Source organism: Paralichthys olivaceus, chromosome 21 (assembly GCF_024713975.1).
Source record: "Paralichthys olivaceus isolate ysfri-2021 chromosome 21, ASM2471397v2, whole genome shotgun sequence".
NCBI classification, from domain to species: Eukaryota; Metazoa; Chordata; class Actinopteri; order Pleuronectiformes; family Paralichthyidae; genus Paralichthys; species Paralichthys olivaceus.
This window is the reverse complement of record NC_091113.1, coordinates 12,644,852-12,671,202: the sequence shown is the minus strand read 5'-3', so window position 1 is coordinate 12,671,202 and position 26,351 is coordinate 12,644,852. Positions and strand designations below refer to the sequence as shown.

The 26,351-nt window shown below is 40.1% G+C and overlaps 1 protein-coding gene across 2 annotated transcripts in view; it reads left to right on the top strand.

Moving 5' to 3' along the window:
* Positions 1 to 26,351, top strand: part of snx29 (sorting nexin 29) — a 130,702-nt gene that overhangs the window by 91,589 nt on the left and 12,762 nt on the right. For both annotated transcript variants that reach the window (XM_069517184.1, XM_069517185.1), the window contains exon 19: positions 10,939 to 11,079. In XM_069517184.1, the coding sequence (XP_069373285.1) occupies positions 10,939 to 11,079 (141 nt within the window). The remainder of the gene's footprint in view (positions 1 to 10,938; positions 11,080 to 26,351) is intronic.

The window sequence follows — 26,351 nt, the reverse complement described above, 5'->3', positions numbered from 1 at the left end:
ACTATTATGTTGATGATGGTAATGATGAATGTTTTACAGTGATGATGATGATAATTACAGTCGTTGTCTTGGTCTTACATCCATCAGTCATAGATTAAACACCCTTGGGAAGGCACAGAGGCTGCTTTTACTGCTGCACGCTGCAGCACGGACACCACATCAACTTCAGCATCAGCGTAATCTACATTATATTTCCATTTCAGGCCCTTCAGTCATCTCTTATCCAGAGCAGTTCAATGTCTTGTTCAATGGCACTTAAATAAGATTCATATCTGTTGATGAACATGTATATATCAGGGCTTTAATGTATGACCTTTTCGCTCGAGAAGGACGTTACCATTAGAAAGAAATATAATACACTCGCAATTAACGCTATAACTCATATGGAGCCATTACACATAATGTGTTGACAAAACAAATAAATCTGATGACAACATTTCAGCACATATAGGAAACTGGACTTGTCTGTGATTCTTGAAGAGATTTCACCTCTCATCCAAGAGGTCACACAAATTGCTTGCCCCTGTCAAATCTGTCCTTATGATATCAAACCCCCCCCAAGGTGGAAGTGCACATTGCTTTTAAAGGGAATGGGAGATGGTGCTACAAGTGTTTTATTGCGTGTTAAACTAGACGTCTTTTCTCTGTTTACACATTGACAAAAGCCAGAAAAATGACTACTTTGGACTTTAACAACTACTAAAATGCAGTCGTCGAAGAAGCCCTAGTGGTTCATTGGACTAATCATGCCTCTTTGACACTAAGCTGAGGTGTTGATCGGCTGAGAAATGCATCGTCTGTATTTTACACAACACAGGAACACCCCAACGCACAGACTCTTAAAGGGTGTCCAGCAGTCACAGCTGAGGTGAAGTGCTGCTGTGGTACTTCATCACCGAGCCGCCCACCAATAAAAACTTTACATTTGTGAAATTTTGGTCTGCCCTTTCTCCCTGTGGGCATGGAGGGGGCTGTAGAATCAAGGTTTGGCTGGTGATGGTGATGTCCCTTCAAGGGAGTGCGATGATCTCTACTTTAGCCTCCAGCCATGTGATTAGATCTCAGGCTGGCCTGGAACATAATTTGCCTCACCTCCCTTCTCTGATCTTTTTCCTGCGCTCCTTCGCCCTTGTTCCTCACAAAATATATTCACCCATTTTGTTTGTGTCCCTAATAGTCTGCCTATCCCTCTCATGCCTCATTGTTTTCCCCATTTCCTCTCCTCTTTTTTCCTCCTGTGCCACATTCAACTCTACTTTGCTCTTCATCCTCCACTCCGCCCTCACCCTCAATCGTTTACTCCCTGGCTTTCTTAATACACTCAGAGCTGATTGCCAGGATTTGTCAGTGACTCATTCATTCACCTGGAAGAGGAAAGAGGGGTGCAGTCTCCCACCGTGACTGAGTCTTCAGTCGAGTTGTTTGATGAGAGACGCACAAAGAGGAGGAGCGAGCTGGGGGGAGATGACAGGGGATGAAGGTGGGCGACAGGGAGCAGTCGTGATAATAAACGGAGATGAGAACTGCAGCTCGTCCTGTTTATCTCCTGCTGTGCTATCATGGCAGTTTCTCTAGAGGAAGCCCCCAACTTAGAGTTCTCATATCTGGTTACCACCCGTCAGTCTTAAAGATCTTTTGCTTAATGCTCAAATGATAAAAAGCTTAGTGTCTAGTATATTGATAGCAGTTCTGAATAAAAAAGTAAGACCTTCTCCTTTAGGTCTTTGCACACCAAGTTTCTTTTTAATCCAAAATTGAATTTAAAGTTCAATCTATCAATTTTTATTTGTCCAGTCAGCGCTGCTAGGAGCATATCCAACTGGACCACTGACATCCTCAAATAGACGTGGAAGCGATAGGGATAATTTTTCAGCTCCTTGATTGGAAGATGGAATTCCCCTCCGTTCCTGACGGCTTTGGACCTAATGTTTTTTGTTTTTGTAAGAAATGAGAGGACCACAAAATCATCTCCACTGCTCCACTCCATTTTATCTCATACTGTGAATTCCCGGGCTGAGTAGAATAATAAAATACATTGTGTGCAAGGTTTCTGTGCCTGACGGATTTAAAACACACAAGCAAGGAAAAATTGCCTTGGTGTGTGAAGACCTTTATTTTCAAGGCAAAGCCACATTTTCCATTCGGGGATTCAATCTTTGTCCCACATGCTTGAAGAGCAGTTCTGAGCAGTTTTCATAAGAAGTTTGCATTATTATATCTCCCATGTGCCCAACTGTCAGGTATGGATGCAGACTGCTAACCAGCATAATTCTATTCAACAAAAAAAATCTGCCTTTTGTGTTGTGACATTTTCTTTAATGCAAATGGTAAAATAGAAAACAGAACATTTTAATAATGGCTTCCTTTCACATCTAAGAGCTGTTTTTACCGGGATGGTATAGGCACTCAGTAAAATGTGCAGAGAGCACTCTCTCTTTTATTTTCTTTATCAGATTTTAATGAGGAGGCTCCTTCTTGAAACACCAGCTGCCTCTTTTGTCAGAATCATTTCAGTGTCTGTTTGCTTCAGGTGATGTATTTACTTCTTTTCATTTCCAGAATCAACAAAAAGTTTTTTGGGCCCAAACTTTTGCATTTAGCAGTCTTAAGCAGATGGCTTAAATAAGGTATGAGGAAAATGTATGTTCTTTTGATCCTCTTTTCAGTAGTGAATAGTGTGACTTCTCATTCGCTAAGTCATCTGCTGTTTCCTTTTTGAGTTTTCAGACATTTCCAGAAAATGCCCTGACCCAATTTGCGCAGCAGGAGATTGTCTTCCTCAGACTCATTCACAACAACAGGAAAATGTCCAGGGTATTCAGACGGGGGGGGGGGGGGCGTCTAGGTCGAGCTAGCAGGAGACATGCAGCTGAGCGGCCGGTGTCGATGCCCTTATCACCAAAAGCTCTTGAATCTTGTCGAAGCTGAACTCTTTGTTGACGTCCTCTGTGTATGACACGTCTTTATGATCCTGAGGTACATGTTTTTTTGGGGGGGGGGTCAGTTGCACGTTTGACACAACATGTCCACTCACCTGCTGTGATTATTCTGGACATTTCCTGTTGTAGTCTCACATGGGCTCACTCCACCTTTTCAGGAGATTTAACAAAGGGGCTGGCAGGAAAAGTTTCAGAAAATGTCAGGAGCAACTGACTTGGATATTTTTGTTCTCATATACAGCCCCTCCAGGACAATGCCCTGACCTCAGTGCACGTCTGAAAGCAGCTTAAGAGAAAAATCAAAGGTGAAAAAACTGGTGAGGCAGATTTGAGAGACTGCCTTTTCTTCCTCCTGTGTTTGAATCAGTCACCTCTACCTTATAAACCTCCAACAGCTTCCCTCGAGCACAGACGGGGTGTGTAGGGCACAGAAAAGGCAAATGTCTTTATTTTTATCTGCCAAAATAAATCTCACTCTTTATCGGTGGATGTGGAGTCGTTATACGTGCACAACCGGAGGAGAAGGTGAAAACTGCCGCTTGCTGCAACCAATAGAATCAGTTGAATGTATAAAGAGTATCATATTCCCTGATCATCTAATCCATATATCAACAGCAATTGTTTGTTTGTGTGCAGTGCAGCACTTTATTTTCCTTTAGTATGAGCAGCAAAACAATGGCGTTTGAATTGTGGCCACCCGTTGCTTCACAACACCATGAGTGGACTCAGTTGTTCGATCAGACTTTAAGGTCTCCCATTTAGTCATTTATCCACTCTTGCGATTAAAAAGAAACAACTCATCAAAGGAATGTTCAGTTTATTTTCCGTCCACACACCTCCTCTTCCTCCTCCTCTCCACGAACAACATTCTTCCTCATCTGCATCCACTAGCTTCTCTCCCACAGTGTGTATTTCTGTTGGGCATCAAGATCAGCAGAGCTCTAAAATAAACACCTTCACTGCAGTCAAGGTAGTAATCACCCTCTTCTCTGTCTCTCTCTGTAGCACCATCTCTGTGTTTATTCCTGGCTCCTTTTCCTGATTTAGGCACAGTTTCACACTGTTAACTAATAAACCATAAAATGAATATCATCAACATTCTATCATTATCAGCATTAGTCTCGCCCTTACTTTTAACTGGTTAGTGAATGTTACCATGTATAGCCTACTACCAAGTACTAAGTGCAGTTACATTGCATTCTCTGTGTGAGTTATAGAATGTCTATAATAATGGACAACACATCTCCACTTCCTCCCATCCACTAACACGGAGGAGGCAGGGTTTTTGACTGATATAGCAGCGAGCCAGTAGAGGGTGATCAAGAGGGTAGCAATCATGTCATCTCTCCTAATATAATATACAGTTAATGTTATGAACATGTTAGCATGTTGGCATCACAAGAATCGTTTCAGCTCCATGACCAGGATCCACATATGCATTCAGGTCTTGTCTTTCTCTGCTCCCCCTCTTTAAACCTTTAAATGGATTCTATTTTCTGCCTAATTGGGCAAATGTTTAGGCCGAGAATGATCTGTGAAGAGAGCAGGGTGATGGCAAGAAGCTCTGCTGCCTCTGCTGCCTCTGCTGCCTCTGCTTTGGATTGACTTGCTCTCGTCCTCTTTTTACTCACTCACTCCCTCTCACTGAAAACACATTTACGCCCACCTTCAAAGACATCTTGGTACCTTCTGTCTCTGGCTGGGGTTTCAAAGCCTCCCTTTTTTCCTTCTCTCTTTTCTTCTTTAATTAATTGTTTCATGGATTTAAATCATCGCCTGGCAATGAAAACCCATTCATTTCTCTTTGCGATTTGTTGCAAACAGTGTCTTTCCTGTTTCATTCTGATCAGATCAACAGAGAGACGCCTCACACAGGTGCTTTTTATGGAAAACACAGAAACACAACCACAGCAGAAGAGATGTTGACAATGAAAAGAGCTGAAATTACTGCTGAGTTACTGAGACACTGACTGCAGCCGAGCCAGAACTGCTTAGAATTTGATGCTGGGCTATTTAAAGTTAGCTTGAGGCTGAAAATGAGGAACACACCTGTATCATCACACCAAACATTTAATTGAATGCCTTGACTGGATTTTAAGAAAACGACTGTTCACTTGACTGCAGTAAGTTACTGTCAACATCAGTTTTGCTCAATTCTGTTTTGATTGTGTTTCTGTTGTAAGGATTTTGCATTCATGCTGTGACACATGCAGTTGTGTTGGTGTGTTTGCATTCATGTTGTGGCTTTTGTAATTGTGTTGTAGCTTTTGCATTCTTGCTGTGCCCTTTGCATTTATGTGGTGGCTTTTGTGTTGATACGCTTGTGTCTTGGCCACCGTAGATCAACACCTTCAGCAAGTGTTATATTTAAACTAAAGTCAACTACATCACAATCAGCTAGAATAGGTTGGAATCAGATGGAGTTTGATTTATTGGGTTTTTATCCTGATTCACAGTCATTTGGCTGATATCATACGTTGATCAATAAAGATGTTGCCCATCTAGCAGTGAGCGTGAGGGTTCCCTCCTGCTGTGCTGGAAATTGGTTTTGCACACTGATTTCACCACAGTTAGCCTGGCTGTCAAATGGAGGGGAACAACAGACCACGGTCTTCACAGAGAGATACAGCAGGGGGAGAGAGAGAGAGAGAGAGAGAGAGACATCACTATCATCTGATCATTATCATCTGCACCTTCTGCAATTCTCAGATGTGACTCACTAATACTCCTGGTTCCATCTGCTCATTGGAATACCCTCCAGCGAGAGATACGGTTTATGTCAAACACAAAAAAAGCTGAAATTAACAGTTCACAGGCTTCCCGCTTCAGATATTAGTTTCTGGAGTTATTTCACAGTATGAAAGGACTTTTCTCCTCGGGAAGCTACCGTGCTGCTGTGTCTGTTGCCCTGGATGAGGCCACAGAGATGGGTGTTAAGTTTCCTTTGAGTGTGCACTTTGCATGTTCTCCTCAGTGTCCACCAGCTGCTGGAAGTTCCTCCCGCATTTAACACACACACATTTAGAAACTTTGAATCATGCATCATCATGGGTGTGTGTGTCTGCAGACATCAGACTGGCTTGATGTGTCCGTTAATGGGGATCCTAATGAATAAATGAAAACTTGTGCTAACCCTTTTACAGCTAAGCAGGCTGGGGAAAAACAGAGCACAGCTTTTGTTATAGTGTCACCATCTGGGCACAGCTAATGTCATTTGATAACTGTCATGTGGCATCAAATTTTGAAATGAATTATCACTCAGAGGACGGAGAGATAACACATTTAGTCGCATTCTCTAGTGACGGGAACTGAGTTTTTCTTATATGCTGTTTGCTGGAGTTTTTTCCCCCCTCTGTTGCTGCTCCATTCTTTATCATATCTAAGTATTGGGCCTCAGCTAAAAGTGAGCATCCTGTTCTTGCTCAGTGACATTTGATCTCAAATGTCACCGCTGATCTATAAGAATTAGTCGCACGCCCTGAAACGAGCATCTAAGAAAATCTCGGTGCTCATCTTAAAGACACAGCGGAGTACAAATATAGTTTGATTTTTAAACGTTAAGATTCCGACCAGTTTAAGAGGCTAGAAAACAAAGATGCTTCTCTTCAGAAGTATTTAAAACTTGCCTCAAGGTATAGTTCATCATTTGGAATCACGCTTATTTGCTTTCTTGCCATGAGTTGGTCCATAGAACCAGTGTCCCCTGCTGATATGGTAACCTCATGACAAAAGCAAGATTACATGAAATCACTGTTAATTCAACCTTATCTTTAATGGACAGATATGAGGCTGCAATAATGTGCCTTAACATACTTTCCAGATATTTCCATATATATTGCTTTGTAACAATTCAATTTGCAATTTGAAAAGAGTCACTTTGACATGAATGTGAAATGATTCAAGGTTACAACTTTGAGTTCAGTCACATTTTACTCTTTACTCATTCTCCTCACATGCAACTAATGCAACCTATACGCTTCTGTTGTAATCAAGCTGTCCACGCCGGCTCCATTACAGCTCTATAAATAATAATATTAATAATATAGATCAAAGAAAAGTATACCTATTAGATATAAATAACAGGGATACATAAAGTACAAGGGAAGAGGATTAGTAAGTAGTTTCAGGAAAAATAGTGTTGTAGTGTTTGTTGTCGACAAATTCAAGTAGTGTTTTGGTGTTTAAAGTAGTTCTTATCACATTGATGTTTGTCAGCTAAGATTGTCTTGTGATTGGTTGGGTGGGTGTTTATTTGGGACAATGAGAAAAAGTTCCACACCATGATTGCTACTGCGCAGACTGACTTCACCAGTGAAAGATGGCAGCACCCATGTCTGTGATATTTTGGCTGATACATCGTCCATCATTATATTGCATCATTATTTCAGTGTTGAATAGACATTAGACACTGGGCCACTGTGACATTTGAATCTAAGAAGCCTTTACTATAGACAATGGAGATGTAAATCTTATTTCTTTGTGTACCCTGCATTTGTGAGCCAGTTTTGTTTTATTCCATTGTCAAACATTGACAGCGTCTTTAGTGTATAATCAGAAATCGATTTTGATTACTGACTGTCATCCAAAATGTCAACAGTAAACCCACCAGTGCCGACAGCTTCTCAGAGACTCCAGACAGTGAGCAGAGACTCCTTTTTTCTATAATGATGTTTTCTATCATAGAATAAGAAATGCATTGTGCAAGAGGCACTGAGACAACTCTCTGCGTCCACATCAGATCCAATAGACAAAATTGCAATGCAGCTGCACTGTAAGACATGTGGTATTGGGACTGGGGAGAAGCTTCTTTACTTTTTTCTTGGCCTTTCATTTCACTACAATACATCTGATTTCCATCTGAAATGGTTGATTTAGATTTGTGGGGAAGCCATATCAAATAAGTAAATCACAACAGTCCACCTCTAAAAGACCTTTCTCAGCCTCATAAATTACTTATACTTCAGTAAGCAGAGGCGGATTCTCCTTTTCGTGCACTCATTGGGCTCATATTTTCACCAGACGTATTATTACGCTTTCCTAGATCTTGTCATAATCCATTTAAATACTGACAATAGGACTGTGTCCATCAGAGTTGAGCTTGAAACAACAGAAAGTACAATCCACCGTTTTCCACCTGGTCCCTCTGCAGCACGATTAGGTACCCTAGCCCCGTTTGAAGGTGGCTTTTGTTGGAAATACTGAAGCGTCAGTATTCAAATATTTTAGAGACGCCGCAGAGATAATGAAAGACTATTTTGTGATTAGTCGGACAGAGGGAGCCGGTAGCTGTGTGCAGTGGCTAATGTGCTGCCATAAATAAGTGTGCCAATGAGACGGTGTAAAGTGGATCATGCCCGCTGTGCTAATGCCGCCATACGTGGGGAGCCATTTGATGTCTGAGAAACTACAGACAATATGGGACTGATCCCTTCCTTGCACTGTTGCTAATGCAGCTCTTAATGTGTATTCTGACCCAGGAGATGGCATGTGGATTGTGTAACATGCAGCACATTAGGACATTTCACATGTCTGGTCTTTGAATCAGGCTAAAGTGTGTTCTTTGTGGATTATATAAAAAAAAAAAAGATTTATGAATAAACTATTTTTGGCTCAAGATACATTCAGGAAATGTCGCATATGACTGAAATGTTAGGGTGAGCGATCACAGAAAAATGTATTCGTCATGTTTGTCAGGGTTTTTATGTTCAGCCGAGTATTTTAGTGGACCCCAAGGAATATTTAAAAGCACAGGCCTTGTTTTCCCTCAGTTGAACAACAGTATACAGAATACATTATGATTTGTCTTGCCCTCAACCTAATACTACAGTAATTGCCCCGTGTGGCCTTGTCGGTGACTTTGACATGCTTGATTTCATGCTAATGAAGTGATTCTGCCAAATGGCAGCTGCAGACGTGTCGAATTCCTGATATTTTTGTATTTTTGGAGGTGATTGAAATGTCGGACCACTTATTTTTAAACATTCTCCTTCAAACACCTGTGACGAGTCCAGATTGAAGTTGTGAAATATGAAATATTAGGTAGAAACAATTCATCTACCTTTAGATGCAAAAACCCACTCGCTGATAGAAGATGTGAATGCTTCCTTTTATCTTAACACACACACACACACACACACACACACACACACACACACACACACACAGGACCAGATCAGATCACAAGTCACTGTTTCTCTTAACTTGCAAAAAAAGTAAGTAGGTAAAAACTTAGATGAGCTTCTGTAGGTCAGATATGAAGTGCTGAGGTGACATGTCTCCAGTCCATTAATGGCCTTGTCTGCTCTCATCTTGTCAACCGCAACTTCATTTACCAGATTCTGGCCTTTTCTTGGGATTGGCTCCAGGCCACCCCACCCCCCACCCAGAGACCCTCATAGGATGAGCAGTGTAGATTGTGAATGGATGGATGGCCTTTTCTTTTAAAATTTCTAGGAGGTTGACATGAACACAAAATGTAGTAAGAGTCCCAGTAGCTTTGACAGTTTTTTTGTCTGTACTTCCAATAAGGAAACTTCATCAAAGTGTAACTAAAGTCCAATATGACAAAAATAATGGTTATAAGAATAATTAAGTCCACCACTTCGGTCCTGACCGAAATATTTAGACAAATGAATTTCCATTCAATTTTGTAAACATATTCATGGAGATTCATGGTCCCCAGAGGAGGAATCCTACCAACTTACCTCTGGCTTTATTTCAAGCCATCAAGCAGGTCAATTGTTTTACTTATTTAGTGAATTATCTTGATAAGAATTCAGCCGATTGGCTCACAATGTTGTGGAGACATTCATGGTTCCCAGAGGATGAAACCTTATTGTTGGTTATAGTGTGAAAAATGTCCAGAGCCTTAATAAATATTGGATGGATTGCTATTTGATGAATACTCTTAGATTCTTAGATTCAGATGCTGCTGGACAACTGACATGTACTTCTGTTGGAGTTCTCTTTTGCCTTTAAAGTCTTCTTTCCTTCTACAGCCACTGCTGTGGTTTCTGGGGTGATGCACATCAGTCCTGGCGTCAGTACTCCAGTCAGGCAGCTCAGCAGTTGGCCTGGCTGCAGTGAACTCGACAGCACGAATCAGCACAAATCAGCATGCAGGCTCAGTCTGCTTCATCTGACCCTAAAGCAAAGTCAAGGATTAAGAAAGGAGACGCTACGTTAAACACAAATAAGAATGTTTATTGTTGATGCTCAGGGTTTGTCGTCCAATCAAAATGAAAAAACATTTTTTTGCTTGAAGACCCTTCAAATGCTGAATTCAACAGTAGTAGCTGCATGAACACTTTCAGGGTTTGGACTCAGTACAGCACAGTGTTGTCTTTTGTTCACTTATTTTTTGATTTGCCTGGTAAGGGGTATTTTCTACTCAGGCACATTTGGTGGATTTTTCAATCAATTCCTGTTTTCATGTTTCTGAATCACATCTTTGTTTTGTGGTTTGGGCATTTTAGAATTGAATTCTTCAAAGCTATTCTGCTCTCTCTTTTGTCTCTGTGTATTCCCCGTTTTTTTTGCGGTGAAAATGGATCCCAGCTCCTGCTTTTATTCACTCTCTCCCTCTCTCTTGTAATAGGCTCATCTCTCCTTCCCTCTCTGCTCTGACTATCTTTTGTGAGTCTGAATAAAGCAGCTAATGGTGCACAGAAATGGTGGCAGCACAGTCACGTCTATCCAAAGACCTCTGTAATGTGCAGCGGTATATAAGTGAAAATACACATTCACAGTAATGAGAGGATGTCATTCTTTCACCTATCTCATTTATTAGGCATATAGGCTTAATGTCAAATAACTGCAATAAAAGACTGGGACACAACCGTTTGTTACTAAAGTGTTTTTCCTGTATTTTCTCATTTGATGGCCTCATGTCATATTTGATAATGGGCAGAACAATAGTATTTTTTCTCAAGAAGTTTAGCAGTAATTTTAATTGCTGATATAAGTACTCAATAGTTATTACCATCTCATCTGTCTTCAGGTGTACATCCGCATCCTGGACAACGAGTGGAATGTGTACAGACGTTACACAGAGTTCAGGGAGCTCCACAACCACCTGAGAACCCAGTTTCCACAGGTGGAAACCTTCAACTTCCCACCGAAGAAAGCCATAGGGAACAAGGTGAGCCGACAGTAACCCTAACCATTCGGATTGTTCCCTTGTGTCTCTTTGTCAGCCATGTGTGTTGAGTAGTGGTAAATAAACAATAGTCAGTGTCCCTTGGCAATTGAAATGAAAACCGTTGCTAGCAGTCTGATCCAATGTAGCTAATGTTAGCTTCGACTGACGTTTCCGGGTGATTTGAATAGGATTAGTTAGTTAGTTAGTGTTCAGAATGCAGCATGTGACTACATTACTGTACGGAAACATATCAAATTGAATCAGACTTAATTTATATAGCTCCCTGCAAAGTTACAATAAAAGGTGCTTCAAAATACTGTAAATATACAACAATAGGATACAACAATACAGCAATGCAATGAGCAATGATATGAATAAGATTAAATCATCAAATGAAATAGAATATAATAAAGCAGGTAGATTAAATGGAATTAGATCGAGAGAATGCTCAGCTAAAACAGTAGCTCTTAAAATAGTTTCAGATGAGCTAAAGCAGAGATAAATACACAGCCTTGTTATTGTGTTGCATTGTAGAGCCAGTTAGTCTCGGTCTTATAGGTGCGATAATAGAAACTGTAAACTCAGACTGTTATTTCATTGTCACATAACACTGCTTATAGCTGCTTAGCTTCCATACGTGGAGAGATAAAGGTGTTTTTTGTTGTTCATATTTTCAAAGAGCATATCTCACAGAAAAGGATTTAAGAATGAGGTGGCCCTTGTTGCACAGGTAAAGTTTGGCGAGGGCTGCTGGAGTGTAACAGTCACTATCTGTTCAGGGCAGAGTTTTAGTGAATAGAGGATTGAACTCTTCTCCCCCATAAAACATATAAACCCTTATGACTTTTCACCAAGTGTTGTAAAAATTTACACCGGGCTGTAAAAAGATTATATCCGCCTGTAAAGTCTGTTGAGCAAGTAAAGTGCTGATTAGATGGGGCCAAGTTTATTTCTCTCCATTCATCCTTTCTGTTTTTGCTGCCTCACTATTCATACGGGAGACAATCGCTGCTACACATTTCCATGAGTCATTCGGCCCTTGAGCAACTTGGAGATCTCTCTCTCTCTCTCTCCTCTGACCCTGCTCGTCTCCCCCTCTTATTCATCCTCTGCCTCCCTCTGTCTCGCTTCAACCTTTGGGATATAATTTGGTGCTGACCCTGATTCTCTGGCTGGTCGGATTTGATGCTGGCACAGCCAAAAGCCTGTCGCCTGACTCCCCCACCTTCAAAGTCGGCACTTTCACGGCTAGATACTGGATGCACTGAATGCTTAGTTTCAGGGGCTGCAAATATGAGAAGAGGGCTGGTGTGTGTGTGTGTGTGTCTGCGTCTGTGTCTGTGTCTCTGTGTGTGTGTCCAAGTGTGCACGACTATGTGGGATTATATGGAAGAGCAGGTGTCTATAAAAGGCCCAGGCAGTCGGTATCATTGTGCCCTGGAAAGCTCTCTGAAAGCCCATTACACTACAGGTTTGTGTAAATTATTGTTTTTCGCCATTTCCAGGAAGTTTCCCGTCGCTAGCGAAACAGCAGCACTGACTTGGTTACTCTCTGCTCACAAGCAGGAACATCACATCCTGCTGGAGAGACCAACTAAACCATTGCTTCATTCACTTAATGTAACGTCCTGTCCACACTAATGCAAACTTGTCCCTCTGTGTTTGGGTGTCTCGTCCACACACAAACAGGATTTAAGTCACTAAGACAGATTTTACAAACGCCTTCCCTTCCGTTTAATCATGTAAAATAGGGCATTTGGGAAGTGATTTCCACACTTTGTGTAATGAACATGTGCCAGAAACAATAATGGTGGCTCAGTACCATTTTTCTACATTTGTTTGGCATCGCTATGTCTAATTGCAACTTCATTTATTATCACTGCAGCACATTACCGGCATTCACCAACCTAACATAATTTCTCTGGTGTATCGTTAATGTAGACTTTATCTCCACCTACTGGCCCAAAATCCATTTTTGTGTTCTAGTCGGTTGAAGATATTTTGTAAAATGAGGGTCGTGTGGAGATTTGTTTTTTAAATACAAGGGAAAATATCAATTTCAAAGAATATGCACATATTGTCGAGGCTTTCAATCTGATTGATTAATCAGAGCACCATATTTAGAGGTGTACTGGGGTGTAGTCAGTGCCCAGAGGAGTGAGACAGATTTTCAGAGCTTAATTTAAGTTACAGTGACAGTTCAGTCATTTTTAATAACACACGTAAATAGTTTTCCTCTCTGTTGTTTTATTTCAGTCGCATTCATTCATTATTAACGTCTCACAATGCATTATGAGGGGATTTTGTGTTGTCCCCTCTTTGAGCTTTCATGCCAGTCTCTCTCTGCATCACCCTGAGCTCTATATTTTCCCTCATGTTGGTTTCTTTTGCAGTTTCTTTTCATTTTGAGTGAAGCCAATTTTTAACCCTCTTGAGATTTCGTTCCCTAAACCCACGCAGTTTGTCTTTAGTCTGTCTTTTAAAAGTTTGTATTACTTTACAAATATACTGTATGCACAGTGATGGTGTTTGAGTCAGGTTTTACAGTTGAGAGCAGATTTCATGTTGATCTGTCACACACACAGCTCGATCAAAAAACGTTAATTGTTTTTTTGGTCAAATTTACGCTGCATGAAGTGCATATAAATATTGGAGATATAGGTTTGATGCATGCTCATGTAGGAGTCTGGCTTTTGTTTTCATTGGTGAAACATGTCATGAGAAATGGGGAATTATCTTACTAGCAAATATGTAGCAGCTTGCAGGCACATTTTTGTTTTCCTGGAACGTACATTAATTTATTGTTCATTAAGGGGTACTGTATGGATTACATCTTGTCTGCTCTACATATGAGGTACTGTTTTGTTTTAATTAGCCATATTCTGTTTGATTATTTTCTAATTCATGTCATTCTACATTTTGCATTAAACATTAAAAAACCTTACTATGATTGATAGATGTTGAAAACAAGCATTTAAAAATGTATCATTAATGTAAATGGCGTATTTGACGAGGAGTTGCAAAAGTCCTGCATTTGATGAAACCTGTATTTTCGGTGTGCTTCCTGACTCATGCTGATTTCCCTGGACTAAAATGCACACATTTTTGCAGAGGGGTCTGCTCCGTTCACACACGTACGCTCAGATTGGAAGAAACTTCTCCAGAACATAATGTTTTAGTGAGATCAACATTTTGAGACTGTATTAAGCATGAGCCACTCATGCCACAGCTTTGCAACTTTCAACAGATTGTAGACTCAGTTGAAGAGATGCTTTCACACGCCACAAACTGGTGAATGTTGTGAAACCCCTCCTGTGGTAAAAGTTGATTAAGTTAAGTAATTTAGTCACGTTTCCAAAATGAGCTGCTCCATGTAGCAGATGTTTGGGAGAAATGTTCCAACACAAGATAGAGCAGGAGGCCTCAGGGCCAGACTGGAGTGAAATGAGTGAGCAGGTGGACGACTTTATAGCTTAAAGATCTGATATCTGCCTTACTGGTGAAGCTAGTGTGTGTGTGTTTGTTTGTGTGTACAACTATGTTTTTAATGCTTGAGCAGTGAGGCTCTGCAACATGTAGTGTGTATTTAGTGTGTGTTTGTGGTTTCCTTAGTAATCAGCCTGCCGTGCTGAGTTTCCCTGTTAATTCATTCCAGTCAGTGTTTGCTTCTGGCTCTTGAGGAGCACTGTGCAGTGTTGGCAGCGGTGAAGACCTTCTCCTTCAGGTGAAGTGGAGAGCTGCGCTTCTGTTATCAAGCACAACTGAAGTATACAAACACAATTTACTCAAAGAAATACTGTCATGGATAGGTTTTATGTAAAGCTGGTATAAAAATATATGTAATATGTAAAATTATATTTGCAATTACTATGCAATGATATATACAGTTAGAGTTAAAGGTAGGGTTGGTAATCTTGGAAAAGATAGCAAGTGATACATCACCCCCCCTCACTGAAAAAACATTTTTTTGCTTGAAGACCCTTCAAATGCTGAATTCAACAGAAGTAGCTGCATGAACACTTTCAGGGTTTGGACTCAGTACAGCACAGTGTTGTCTTTTGTTCACTTATTTTTTGATTTGCCTGGTAGGGGGTATTTTCTACTCAGGCACATTTGGTGGATTTTTCAATCAATTCCTGTTTTCATGTTTCTGAATCACATCTTTGTTTTGTGGTTTGGGCATTTTAGAATTGAATTCTTCAAAGCTATTCTGCTCTCTCTTTTGTCTCTCTGTATTCCCCGTTTTTTCTATGGTGAAAATGGACTAACTTCTGGCTATGGTCTCTGTCAGTGTGTCTCCCCTGATTGTGAAGCTTACGCACAGTGATATCACTGGCAGGGTGTGCCAAGGCAGGCAGTTAGTGACAGACAAGTACGCCAGCCAGTCACTTCATTCAGTCAAAATGAAATGACACCAGACACATCATGAGTGTAAAGAACAAATAAGATAAATGGCCAAATTGATAATTAGCAAAAACCTTTAGTAATGTATGAGTCAAAACTTACAAAAGGCACAATTGCACATCGAATGGCAAATGGGTGATAATAATCTGTGATAATTAATTAATTTACTAACGATTTCCACCTCAAAACACTGGTTTAAGGACAATAACAAACCCTTGTGTTAGACTTCTTTCCCTGTCCATCTGTTTTTTGATATAAGCTCCCTTTTTTGATCTGCTCCTTCTATACTTTCTCATCTATCCGTCAACCTTTTAGAATGTTTCCTGCTCTCATCCATCGCAAAGTGACACTTTTATCCGCAGAGTTTTGCAAATCCAAAGCTCCTTTTGAATATATACAGTACATACTGTACAGACACGCACACGCACACGCACACGCACACACGCACACACACACACACACAGGGCTCTCAGTGTTAGGATGATAGAGAAATGTTAATGTTTGGAACGGGTGACTTGGTGTGATGTGAGAAGGAGAGACCTTCAGAAGCTGCTCCGTGAAGATCTGCTCCGCTGCGGTTTGCTCCGCTCAGGATGAAACGCACTGTCAGCGGAGATCAGGTAGCAGGGGAGATGTGTGCACACACTGTATTTACATGCAAAGGACTTCATCACTTTCATCCTGCCGGTTAACACACACACACACACACACACACACACACACACACACACACACACACACACTTTTCAATATGATTGACAACTCGGAGAGAAAGGCAGCTAAATTTGTAAAAGATCTTCTGCCATGCTATGGATTTACGTCATGGGGAAACATATGGCAAAACATCTTACACATACCTACACACAGAATTCCAAATCACAGAATTATTACCTGGACGTGGGTTTAACTCCAGCGTTCTCCACATGAATCGTGTTACAACTGATGAGACAGCGGTTTTAAATACATATGTGCTAATCTGACTGTTACACCTAGACGGAGACATTTAAAACTCAAAGGGAATATTCTACTTTACTCTACAGTCATCTAGTAGCCCTTTTGTGTTCCTGTCCCTTCTTGATACAGATTCAGATACCTGGACTTTTCGTATCCGCCGATTTGGAGTACCAATCTGACGCCAGTGCATTTTAAAAAAACCTTTATAATATATTTTTACAGTTCTATGCTACTAACCCAAAATTGGAAGTGATGATTGATATCATTGTTGTATGGCCGGTTGCTAGTGTTGTGATTGGCAACTGAAGTTTTACACATGGGACACATGGCCCTAGCTAATGCTACACTCCCGGAAATCACTTCTTCTTCGCAGCTCTAAAAACACTACTTGTTCAGTGGCAGTACAGCGCAACTGTTTTGAAACCGCAAAGGGAAAAAGAACATTAACCGACTATTTTATTGATACATCAAGAGAACATTGATTTGAGCCGATGGTCCGCTGCACTCAAAGACTCTCTATTGACTCTCTGGTGCTGTTAATGAGTCAATGAGACCCTCCCTCTGTGCAAGTGCTTTGGGCGAGACTGTCCAGCCGCGTCAACCCAAATGTCCCCGAGCCACGTCTGTCAAATTCCTAGTGATGAGAAAGTTGAGAAAGAGAAATAGAGGAGCAAAGATAACAACATCAAAATGCTACCGTCAGACGCGAGGGCTCAGCTGTCAGGGTTTCTCACTGACCGCTCCCTATCCAGATTTTATGGCTCGTGTCCAAAGGCATCTATCTCTCTTTTTTTGTTCTTCTCCCTCAATATCAATTTCTCTCATTTGCACACTTGTATCTGTCTCCCTTCCTCCTCACTGAAATCACTCACCCACCTCAGGCTTTGATAAAAACCCCTCACTTTTGATGCTGCTTTTATCTCTCACTCTTTTTTTTATGTCAAGGGCGCAATTGAAGACGTTTTTTTTTTCACCTAGAATAAAAAAAAATATTTACCATGGGCTCAAAACTGAAATAATGTTTTCAGGGACCAGTGACCACTAAGGGTCAGCATAGCCTGTTCAGTAAGCAGTCAGATACGGATGTGTGGAAGGCTCCTTTTGGTTTAAATGTGAACAGTTGCTCACCAAAAACATTTGTGATCCATTTTTTGAATATAAAGCCTCTTACAAAAAACAAAAAAATCTGTATGTGTCCAGCTGTGTGTATAATTTTTTGTATAAAAAAAGGACATGACTACTCCCAAAACGTAAGCGATCGCCACCTAGTGGCTGGCTGCAGTAAAAGTCATTAGCCCCACCTCATCCTTGTTAGTGGTTGAGACATGGGTACACAAGTTTACATGAAATACATTTTTCTCAGAGATGGTTTTTGTTAAAGTCATTGTTAAAGTTACAATTTTTCTGGTAATTTGGGTTATTTTTGCAGTAATCTTTTGGCTTCATTTGTGGACAGTGGGAGGAAGTGGGAGTGGAGAAGTGTCGTCCATCGTTATTGACAGTCTATGATCTAGTTTTGCTTTCTGTCTGCCTGTTTCTACTTATTGCTAAATGATAATTTTCACTGTGTTGGAGCTGTGTGCACTACTAGGGCAAATCTAACATTTTCATCTTCATCGTCACTGGATCTATCAACAAACTCTGCTGTTGAATTTATGGGATGCACAGAGGTGCTTTCATGTAGCCTTGGAAACTTGGTTAAAGGATGCAGTATGGGTCAGGAAATAACTCATAAACGTTTGATGCAGATCCAGGATTTATTTTCCACTTTCTTTACCATTTTAATATAGAGCGTGTTTTTAACATTTGTGCAGATTTCAGATTTATGCAACAATCTTGATTTATAAAATCAGGTATATTTAGGGGACTGATATTTATGAGTGCAATAAGCTACAGATCCAAATAAAAATCCATATCTAGGGGATTTAACAAACGCACTAAAGGTATCGTCTCTTGGAATATTTTCCTACTGTATTATTATGTAGATTTGACCATTCCCTTAAGCTACCTCAGTCAAAAGTAATGTAATATTTAAATCTGCACAGACACACTACATTAAACTGGGTGAGATAGTTTCAAGAGAATAGAGTCAAGATGAGAACAACCATTAAAATCCTTCACTGATCTTTCTCCAACATCAGATACAGATTTGTTTAAATAGATTTTACAACAATGGCAATGGCACTTTATAGTGCTCTAAAAATATTAGAGCTCTAAAAAGTAATCACAGCTGAAATATGGCACTTAAACAACAACCATTTGGCCTCTGCAGTTTCCTGTCTTTACATTCAAAGAGAGAGCCAGAGAAGCGCCAAGGCTGATTAATTAATCAGAAACTACAAAGTGAATTATTAACCAGTCTTAGTATGTTTTGTTCACATATTATGCAATATACATGTTTCAAGCTTTTAATTATGACAAGGAGACATTGTGAAGGTCTTGTGTGAGCATTCCTGAATTGCCTGTGATGTTTTATGCATGGCCTGGACCCAGGGTTTGGTGTGGGTTTAAACGCAGCATTAAGAGAACAGGCTGCTCAGCCCCGCTGTTGTCCAGCGTGGGCTGACTTGGTGGAAAGTGTTGACCTTGTTTTCTAGTCGACGTGTACCAACGACCGCAGGTTGATTTTTTCCAGTTTGAAGTGGTGACCTGGGAGAGTCCCTGTTTTTCATTCCAACTCCATAAATAAATTGGAGAAACTTTGTTTTGTTTTCAGATTTACATTCAAGGAATTCTCCTCGCAGTCTGGATTGCCCCAACATAGCAGTTATTATGCAAACAGCAAGTTTGACATGGGACATCCATCACATGCTGGTTTTCAGACTCCACTTTAGGCAGGCAGGACGTAAAGTATTAATTCTGCTGCCGATATCATGCATTTTTGTTTATAGCACATTGACAGTCAAATCTAATTGCAAAATGCTGTATTGACTTCTTTGCCTGTGTCTGGCACCACTTTTTAATCCTGAGATATTTGTGTTCTCTATTTTTTTAGTTTTGATAGTTTTGATTGATAGTTTTGGTTGATAGGAGGAACTCGGGAGAATGTTTGGAGCTTCTCCCTCTGACCTTTGGCTTCTCACATACAGCCTCTCTGGAGAATCTTGAGAGATTATCCAGGGTTCAGTGCACGTCTGAAAGCAGCTATGATGTCCTCATTAGGGTGGTCATCATACCAAACTGTTAGATATTGATACAATAGAATGAAAAATTAGAATTTATATCACTTTGATAAGATTATTCTTCTCTTGCTTCAACCAGCATAACACACTGTACTGGTGACAACAATCCCTGAACACATAGCAACATAATTAACACTATTTTTCTTCTATTCTTATTTCTATATTCCGTTTTCCTTCCATATAGGCCTACACATTCTTTATATCAATATTGCTTATAGTTTTTTTTTTCTATCTTTTCTTCACTTGTGAAAACGTAACAGTATTTTTATTGACTCCCTTCTATCAAGCTGTGTATGTGGCGCAGTCTAGCCTGTTTGTTACAGGAAGCGAATTGAATCTCTGTCAGTGTGTAAGAGAGGTACAGAGATATTGCTGCAGTCAAAGAGTAGTTCATAACATAAGTGATCCACTATGATGAGATACACTATGTAGCTGTAAAGAGGAGAAATAAAAAGTCCCTGGTCATGCTATGTTACTACAGTGTCCTCCCTCACAGCAGCAAAGGCCACTTACCATGGATAAACATCGCAAGCACTGAGACTAGACTGAGCTCATGCTGTCGGGTGATAAGGTCAAGTTAATGATCGTTAATATTAATGATATCTGGGCCTGTTACAGTTGTTCGCTTGAGGGAAACTTTTGAGCTCATTGGCATCACATCACAGCATCGTAAGCCACTTAATGACACTTGTTGAATTTTATTAATGCAACATTACCTCTTTGGATAGGTCAGGGGGCCAGCCCTTCACATGTTTAGACACATTTGTGTCTCCTATGGTGGAGACTTTGGTCTTTCCGTGAGAATCTGTTATTTCTTCGAAACTCTCTCCAGTCATCTCTAGCTTAAGTGACTAAGCAGCCACAGGTTGAGGCAATGTTGAGTCCCCCCCCCCTTATTGTTTCTTTAATGCACCCTTGAGTAGAACAAATTTAGATCTGCTTTGATACTTTTAAGTATTGAAAGTAAAATTGATGGTGAATTGACATTTTTGACAACCCTAGTCCTCATGATGTCCTGCTGTCGAGACACAAAGCAAAAAAAAGCCACAACAGGAATCAATTTTACCGTGAACAAAGGTAATTCTAGATTTTAATGCATCTCAGTGTAAAGTTCAAATTTTCTGTTGAATAGAAAAATTGGTTGATATCATATTGATGTAGTTACATTTTACTTCCAAACGTGCTTTTTGTTGCCAGGCAACATTTTATTCCTTCGTGTGATATTTGATGTTTTTTTCCTCCTCTCAGAGTTGAATGGCGTATAGCTGGCAGTTAATTCACTGAGCAGTTGTGGAGACCCCAATGCATATGTGACTTCGTTACGCTTCTCTTCCAATGACAGCTCCTCTCTCCAGCTTATCTGGGAAGTGACATTTAGCTTCAGTGTGTGTGTATCTGTGTGTGTATGTGCTCACTTGTGCATGTACTGTTTAAATACATCCAGTTTCTCTTCCTGCCGATGCATGGCCATTTCATGAACCCACATTATGCTACATTTTGTGCTCATAACCAGCAGTATATATATAATGCTGATAAGCATTCTCCTTATCTCGCAGCCAGAATCCATGACATGTATGGCATTTAGGTGGAGAAATGGATGGAAGAACATGTCCACAAACATTCTATAGTGCTCAGCAAAGGCAGAGTATTAACCACAAAAGCAGTTAAGAAAATAAGGGTTTAAAGTTTTGTTATAAAACCTACATACTGCCCAAAAACTGCAAATACTGCACTCTGTCTTTTGGATAATCTCTACAGAATGTGATAGAAAATACAATCTCTACCAGCAAAATGTGTTCTTTTAGCTTTCTTATGATTTTACTACTTTATTTTAAAGAAATCAACTCTACATTTTATTTACTACTCATATGGATAATAGATGTTATTTATTTATTTTAATTATTTATATCATTTGAATTAAATGTATCTTTGGTGAAGGGTCTGTCCGTCTCCTGTCAATATTTATGTTTTATTTAATATAGTAACTTACTTTGTAGTTTAAAATGTTGACTTGGATCAACTGCACCATATTGGCTTAAGTATGAAACCATGATGCAGTTACTTCAGTTTCGATATATATATATAATACAAAGCCAAAATGTGACACAACTATAGGTACTGTGGGTTTTAGTTTTATTTGCAAAGTAACAGATTTAGGTATTAGAGGAGACATACCATGCTTTTCCAGATTTTATTTGCTTGAGTGTGTTATATAGGTCGTTTGTGTGTGTACAAAGTTAAAAAGCCCAAAGTCCATGATATATGGAGATATCACTGCATCTGGGCTCCTGAAACGCCTCATCGGTCCTCCAGTTAATGCATCCAGGAAAGTATCCTCGTACTTCTATGCATTATGCAAATGTGGGGGTCACGATGCACTGCATTTGCTGAGACTTCCTACACTTGCTGGAAGTGGTTGACCAACCACAACAGAGTGGGTGGGCTGACCAATCAGAGCAGACTGGGCTTAATTGGAAGGGGGCCGTAAAATGACCTAAAACCAAGAGACAGAGGCTGAAAGGAGTAGCTGCAGCGATGGACAGTGTGAGGAAAGAGATGTGTTTTTTGATTATTAGAGCTTGTAAACATTTTCTATTAATAATCAAGAATAAAATTATGAGCCTGAAGATAAGTCTATGTCTCCTTTAAGTCAGTTTTGACAAACAGTAACTTCACCTTTAAAGGGCTTTTTGTGTTCTTCTAGTTTGACAAGATAGTTGTACAATTTATGTAAAATACTTAATATTTCTTTCGAAATCCTTCTAAAGACAGATATAGGCCGCAAGGTCCTCAAACAAAGTCATGCTCACCTTCAGGTTTAGTATGTGCCTCTACACATCTTTCCTATATGACAAATAACAGACTGACTTAGGCTTCATGTCATATCAGTGTAGCGGCGCAGGAGAGGGAAGGAAAGCTGGAGAGAGTGGCGTAAAGAAAGCTGCGTGTGAGCAGACGGATGTAAGAAGACACAATCAGCCTTGTACCTACATCAGTATGCCACAGTAGTTTCTACTCTGTCCTATCGTTCCTTGCTGCAAACAACCGTCAGCACCTGGCCCCCTCTGCCCACCCCTCCCCAATGTCTCCACGAGAGGATGAATCTGTCATGATGTCCATTAGTGTTATTACTGCTCTGACGTCCATGGAAGCAGTCAGGGCGTCCCTTATTGTGCTGACATAGCATGAAACCCGCACTGGCATACAAGGCCTAATCTGACACATCAGATTTACCCATTCCTACCGTGTCTATTTTACCCGCCATCAAGTGGAGTTTAGTTATCCACACCCGCGCGCCTACACCAACTACTCCGTGTGACAGTGAACCTCTTATCTACTCCCCTGTCTCAAGAGTTTTTTCTGGCCACTGTCCTGCATATCATCTACACTGTGTTTGGTTTGCGTCGAGTGGCAACGGTTGAATATATTTCAGTGCAACAGGCAGCAGATCTGCCTCTGTAAACTGAATCTAATGGAGATGAAATTGCTCTCAGCACATTATCTACCTATTGTGACACACAGCTTTGTGATCCATGACAGTTTCTGACTGAGAACTAGAGTAGAATGACATTAGTTAGTGTTTGTATGCGCTGCTGTCATAGATTAAGTGATGGCATCACTGTTCCATTTGACAGTCTGCTGAAGAGTCGCGGGGTTGTTTATTGATGCACACCCATCAAGTGTGAGTCATTATCTTCTTTATAATATCAGTTATATATTTGTTTTGGGTTTTACTTGAAAGTGAAGACCTACAGTCATGTAGGTGGACAGCAGCAGAATTGTTGCCCACCATTGCAGAATCCTGAATACTGCTCCCTACAGCGGTACCTCTGGATTTTGGCCTTATTTGCTGCTGGGAAGCCAGTGAGGGATCATGTTAGTCTATGAGATTGGGTTTGCTATACAGATGTAAGTAAGCCATATTGCCACAATAAAGCATTTAATCTTCTCTTCCTTCCAGTAGAACTAAGAATAGAAGATCACTACTGTAACATCAAAAGGACTCGCATTATGATTTTTTTTAGAATTGTCATCACTCAAAACCCATGAATTTAAAAATATTGGCTTCAACCGAGTTCCAAGATTATTTTCTATCATGAAATTAAGTTTTTTTGGTTGCAAAAAATGCTGATTGTTTAGTTTTATCTTTGATAACATTTTAAGAAATAGCAAATCCTTTTCAAGGAACTAAAAAAATATGGAAAAACTTGATTGAGCTGTTAATGTATGATGTATGAAAAGAGGAAAGAGGTTTAACTACTGCCATTAGAGTGGCAAATTGCTCTTTTATAATAGATGTTCTTATTTCTTTCTTATTTAACACTAATTCATTTCCTAATTGATCCACAAATCTTACTTCCCAGTGACTCCTGCATTTTGTACTTGTTGTCTACTGTCTTTTTTGTTATTATTTATGTTTAGCTATTTTTTCTGTACAGCAGCTGATAAAGATTATGATGTCTGACCTTGTTGCAGACAACTTAAATGCAGTCTTAATCATATTCATTTCAAATCGTTGCTGGTAGCATAAGTGTGAATGTCACTGTTCCTGTGAAGTAGGCAGCATGTTGAAAGCATAAGCAAGAAATCCGCATGAGTGTCAGATGTGGAAAAATGTGTTTGACATCAGTTATTTCACAACACTCGTTAACACTCGTTGATTAATGAATGTGAATCTACATCAGCTTTGTGTTTACAGTCTTGACAGAACTGTGAATCACAGTGATTCACAGTTATTATATTATATTATTATTATTAATGAAGTGCCCCTTTCTTTTTCCCATTTGGCTCGGCTGTGTGTTCTGTACCACAGCATGTTCATTATTTTTGCTGAAGAAACAAATGTATATTTTAGGACAAGACAAATTCACATGGGTTTCAAATCAAAAGAGAAGCAATAGATTCAAAAAGAGGGAAATGTTGGCCTCTGACAACAGCTGTCAGTTCCAGTCCTGAGCACCAGAGAGTAAATCGGAGCCTTGCCCAGGCTTTGTTCTGGGCCTGGCTGGACACAGATTAGCTATGCTAACAGCGGCCATTTGGCCCTGCGCCTCTGCCTTCAGACTCCCATCAGAGAAGGGTCTTCTGAATGCTCACATTTCCATTTTGCCTGAGTTTTCTTCTTTTCTATCGGCAATCAAACAAGACATGTGCAACTAATTCTCAAAAAACTGCTCTTTTTCAATGTAGAGCATCACTGTTCATGAGAGACAGGGTTTGGAGACCTGGTCTTTGGCAGTGGACACTTCAAAATGTTGCTGGTTTCACCTGCAACCACACAGCAGTGTGTAGTGTGGAGCAGTGAAAGAGGAGAACTTACAGTGACACCTCACAGGGAACTCCTGTGCAGGATTTGATTCTTGCACAGTAACAAGACACAATCATAGCAGAGTTCCTGAAGTCACAGCATGTATTTTTTTTGTGTCTTTGTCAGAAGCACCTTCCTCCTCCTGTGCTGGGCAGCTTAAACCTCCATACATGTCAGTCATCCTGCTCTATGATTTCAATATCATTTGGCCGGAGGCTGAGGGAAGCAGCCAGTAAAGCAAACAATACTGCAGACTCTGAGTGTGAACACAGCTTTACTGTTGTAATAAAGCAATGAAAATCATTATTTCTGGAACAGGTCTTGTTAAAGATAGGATTGGTAATCCTGGAGAAGTGAGCAAGAGGAGGCCACACTGATACATCACTCCCATTGGCCCTCTGGTCAAAGCTTCGCCCCCAACACATGAACTTGCACTGACTGACAAGTGATTGAGGCCAAAATTCCTGTAACTCTCTTTTTGGACATCTTTTTAAAAACATTATCGATTAATGAACAGGATGTGAAGATGATTTCAACAATTTACCAACCCTACCTTTAATTGATTTTGCTTTTTTTTGTTATATCCCTTATTGCACCTTTATGTTTTTTCCCCTCATATGTTTAACAGCATCACTTTGATGGGCACAACCAATTAGGTTGTTTAACAACTTGTAACAACATTGTCCAACATGTTACAAGTCTTAGATGATTGGATAAGATTCAAACAATCTTCACCAACCAAATTTATGCATCGTTAATTACTGCCTGTGCTATCAGGATTTTTGTTATGACATTTCAAGGTTAACACTGAATAGAAAAACTGGTTTAAATAATCTAAACTGCTGGTTTATTTACAACATGTCTGATGGTTCGACTGCTCGTGCTTCTTGTTGACCTGGATGAGCTCAAGGTATTATTATTACCTCTAAAACCCAAACTAAAGTTACACATCAGAAACAAGAGCCAAGTTATAATAAACAGGAATGATCCTCCAAACCAACATGTAGTTTTGCTACTTAGGGAGTGTGGAAACAAGCAGAACGCAACTTTAAATGGTTTACTATTTAAGATTCAACCAGCAGATACAGAACATTCTGGGCCTCGAATAAAATCAGGTTCGCCTTATGAATACCTAATACTCATTTGCGTCTCACTCTTGTAATGCTAATATCCTGCAAAATTAAACTGCAAATCCGGTTGCCGACCAGAAAAACCAAAGAAAATGAGCTGAAAGACGCCGTAAAGCTCCTAAGCTGAGGGGAACTGCAGTGATTTTTCATAATCATCTTCTCTCATGTAAAACTAAAGACTTATCTCTGCTCTACTATTACTATTCTTTGTCTTCTTACTGTGATGTGAAAGGATAAAATGCAAGTTGCATGCAATGTAACTTCGGCTTCTCTAAACATCATTTTATCATCAGA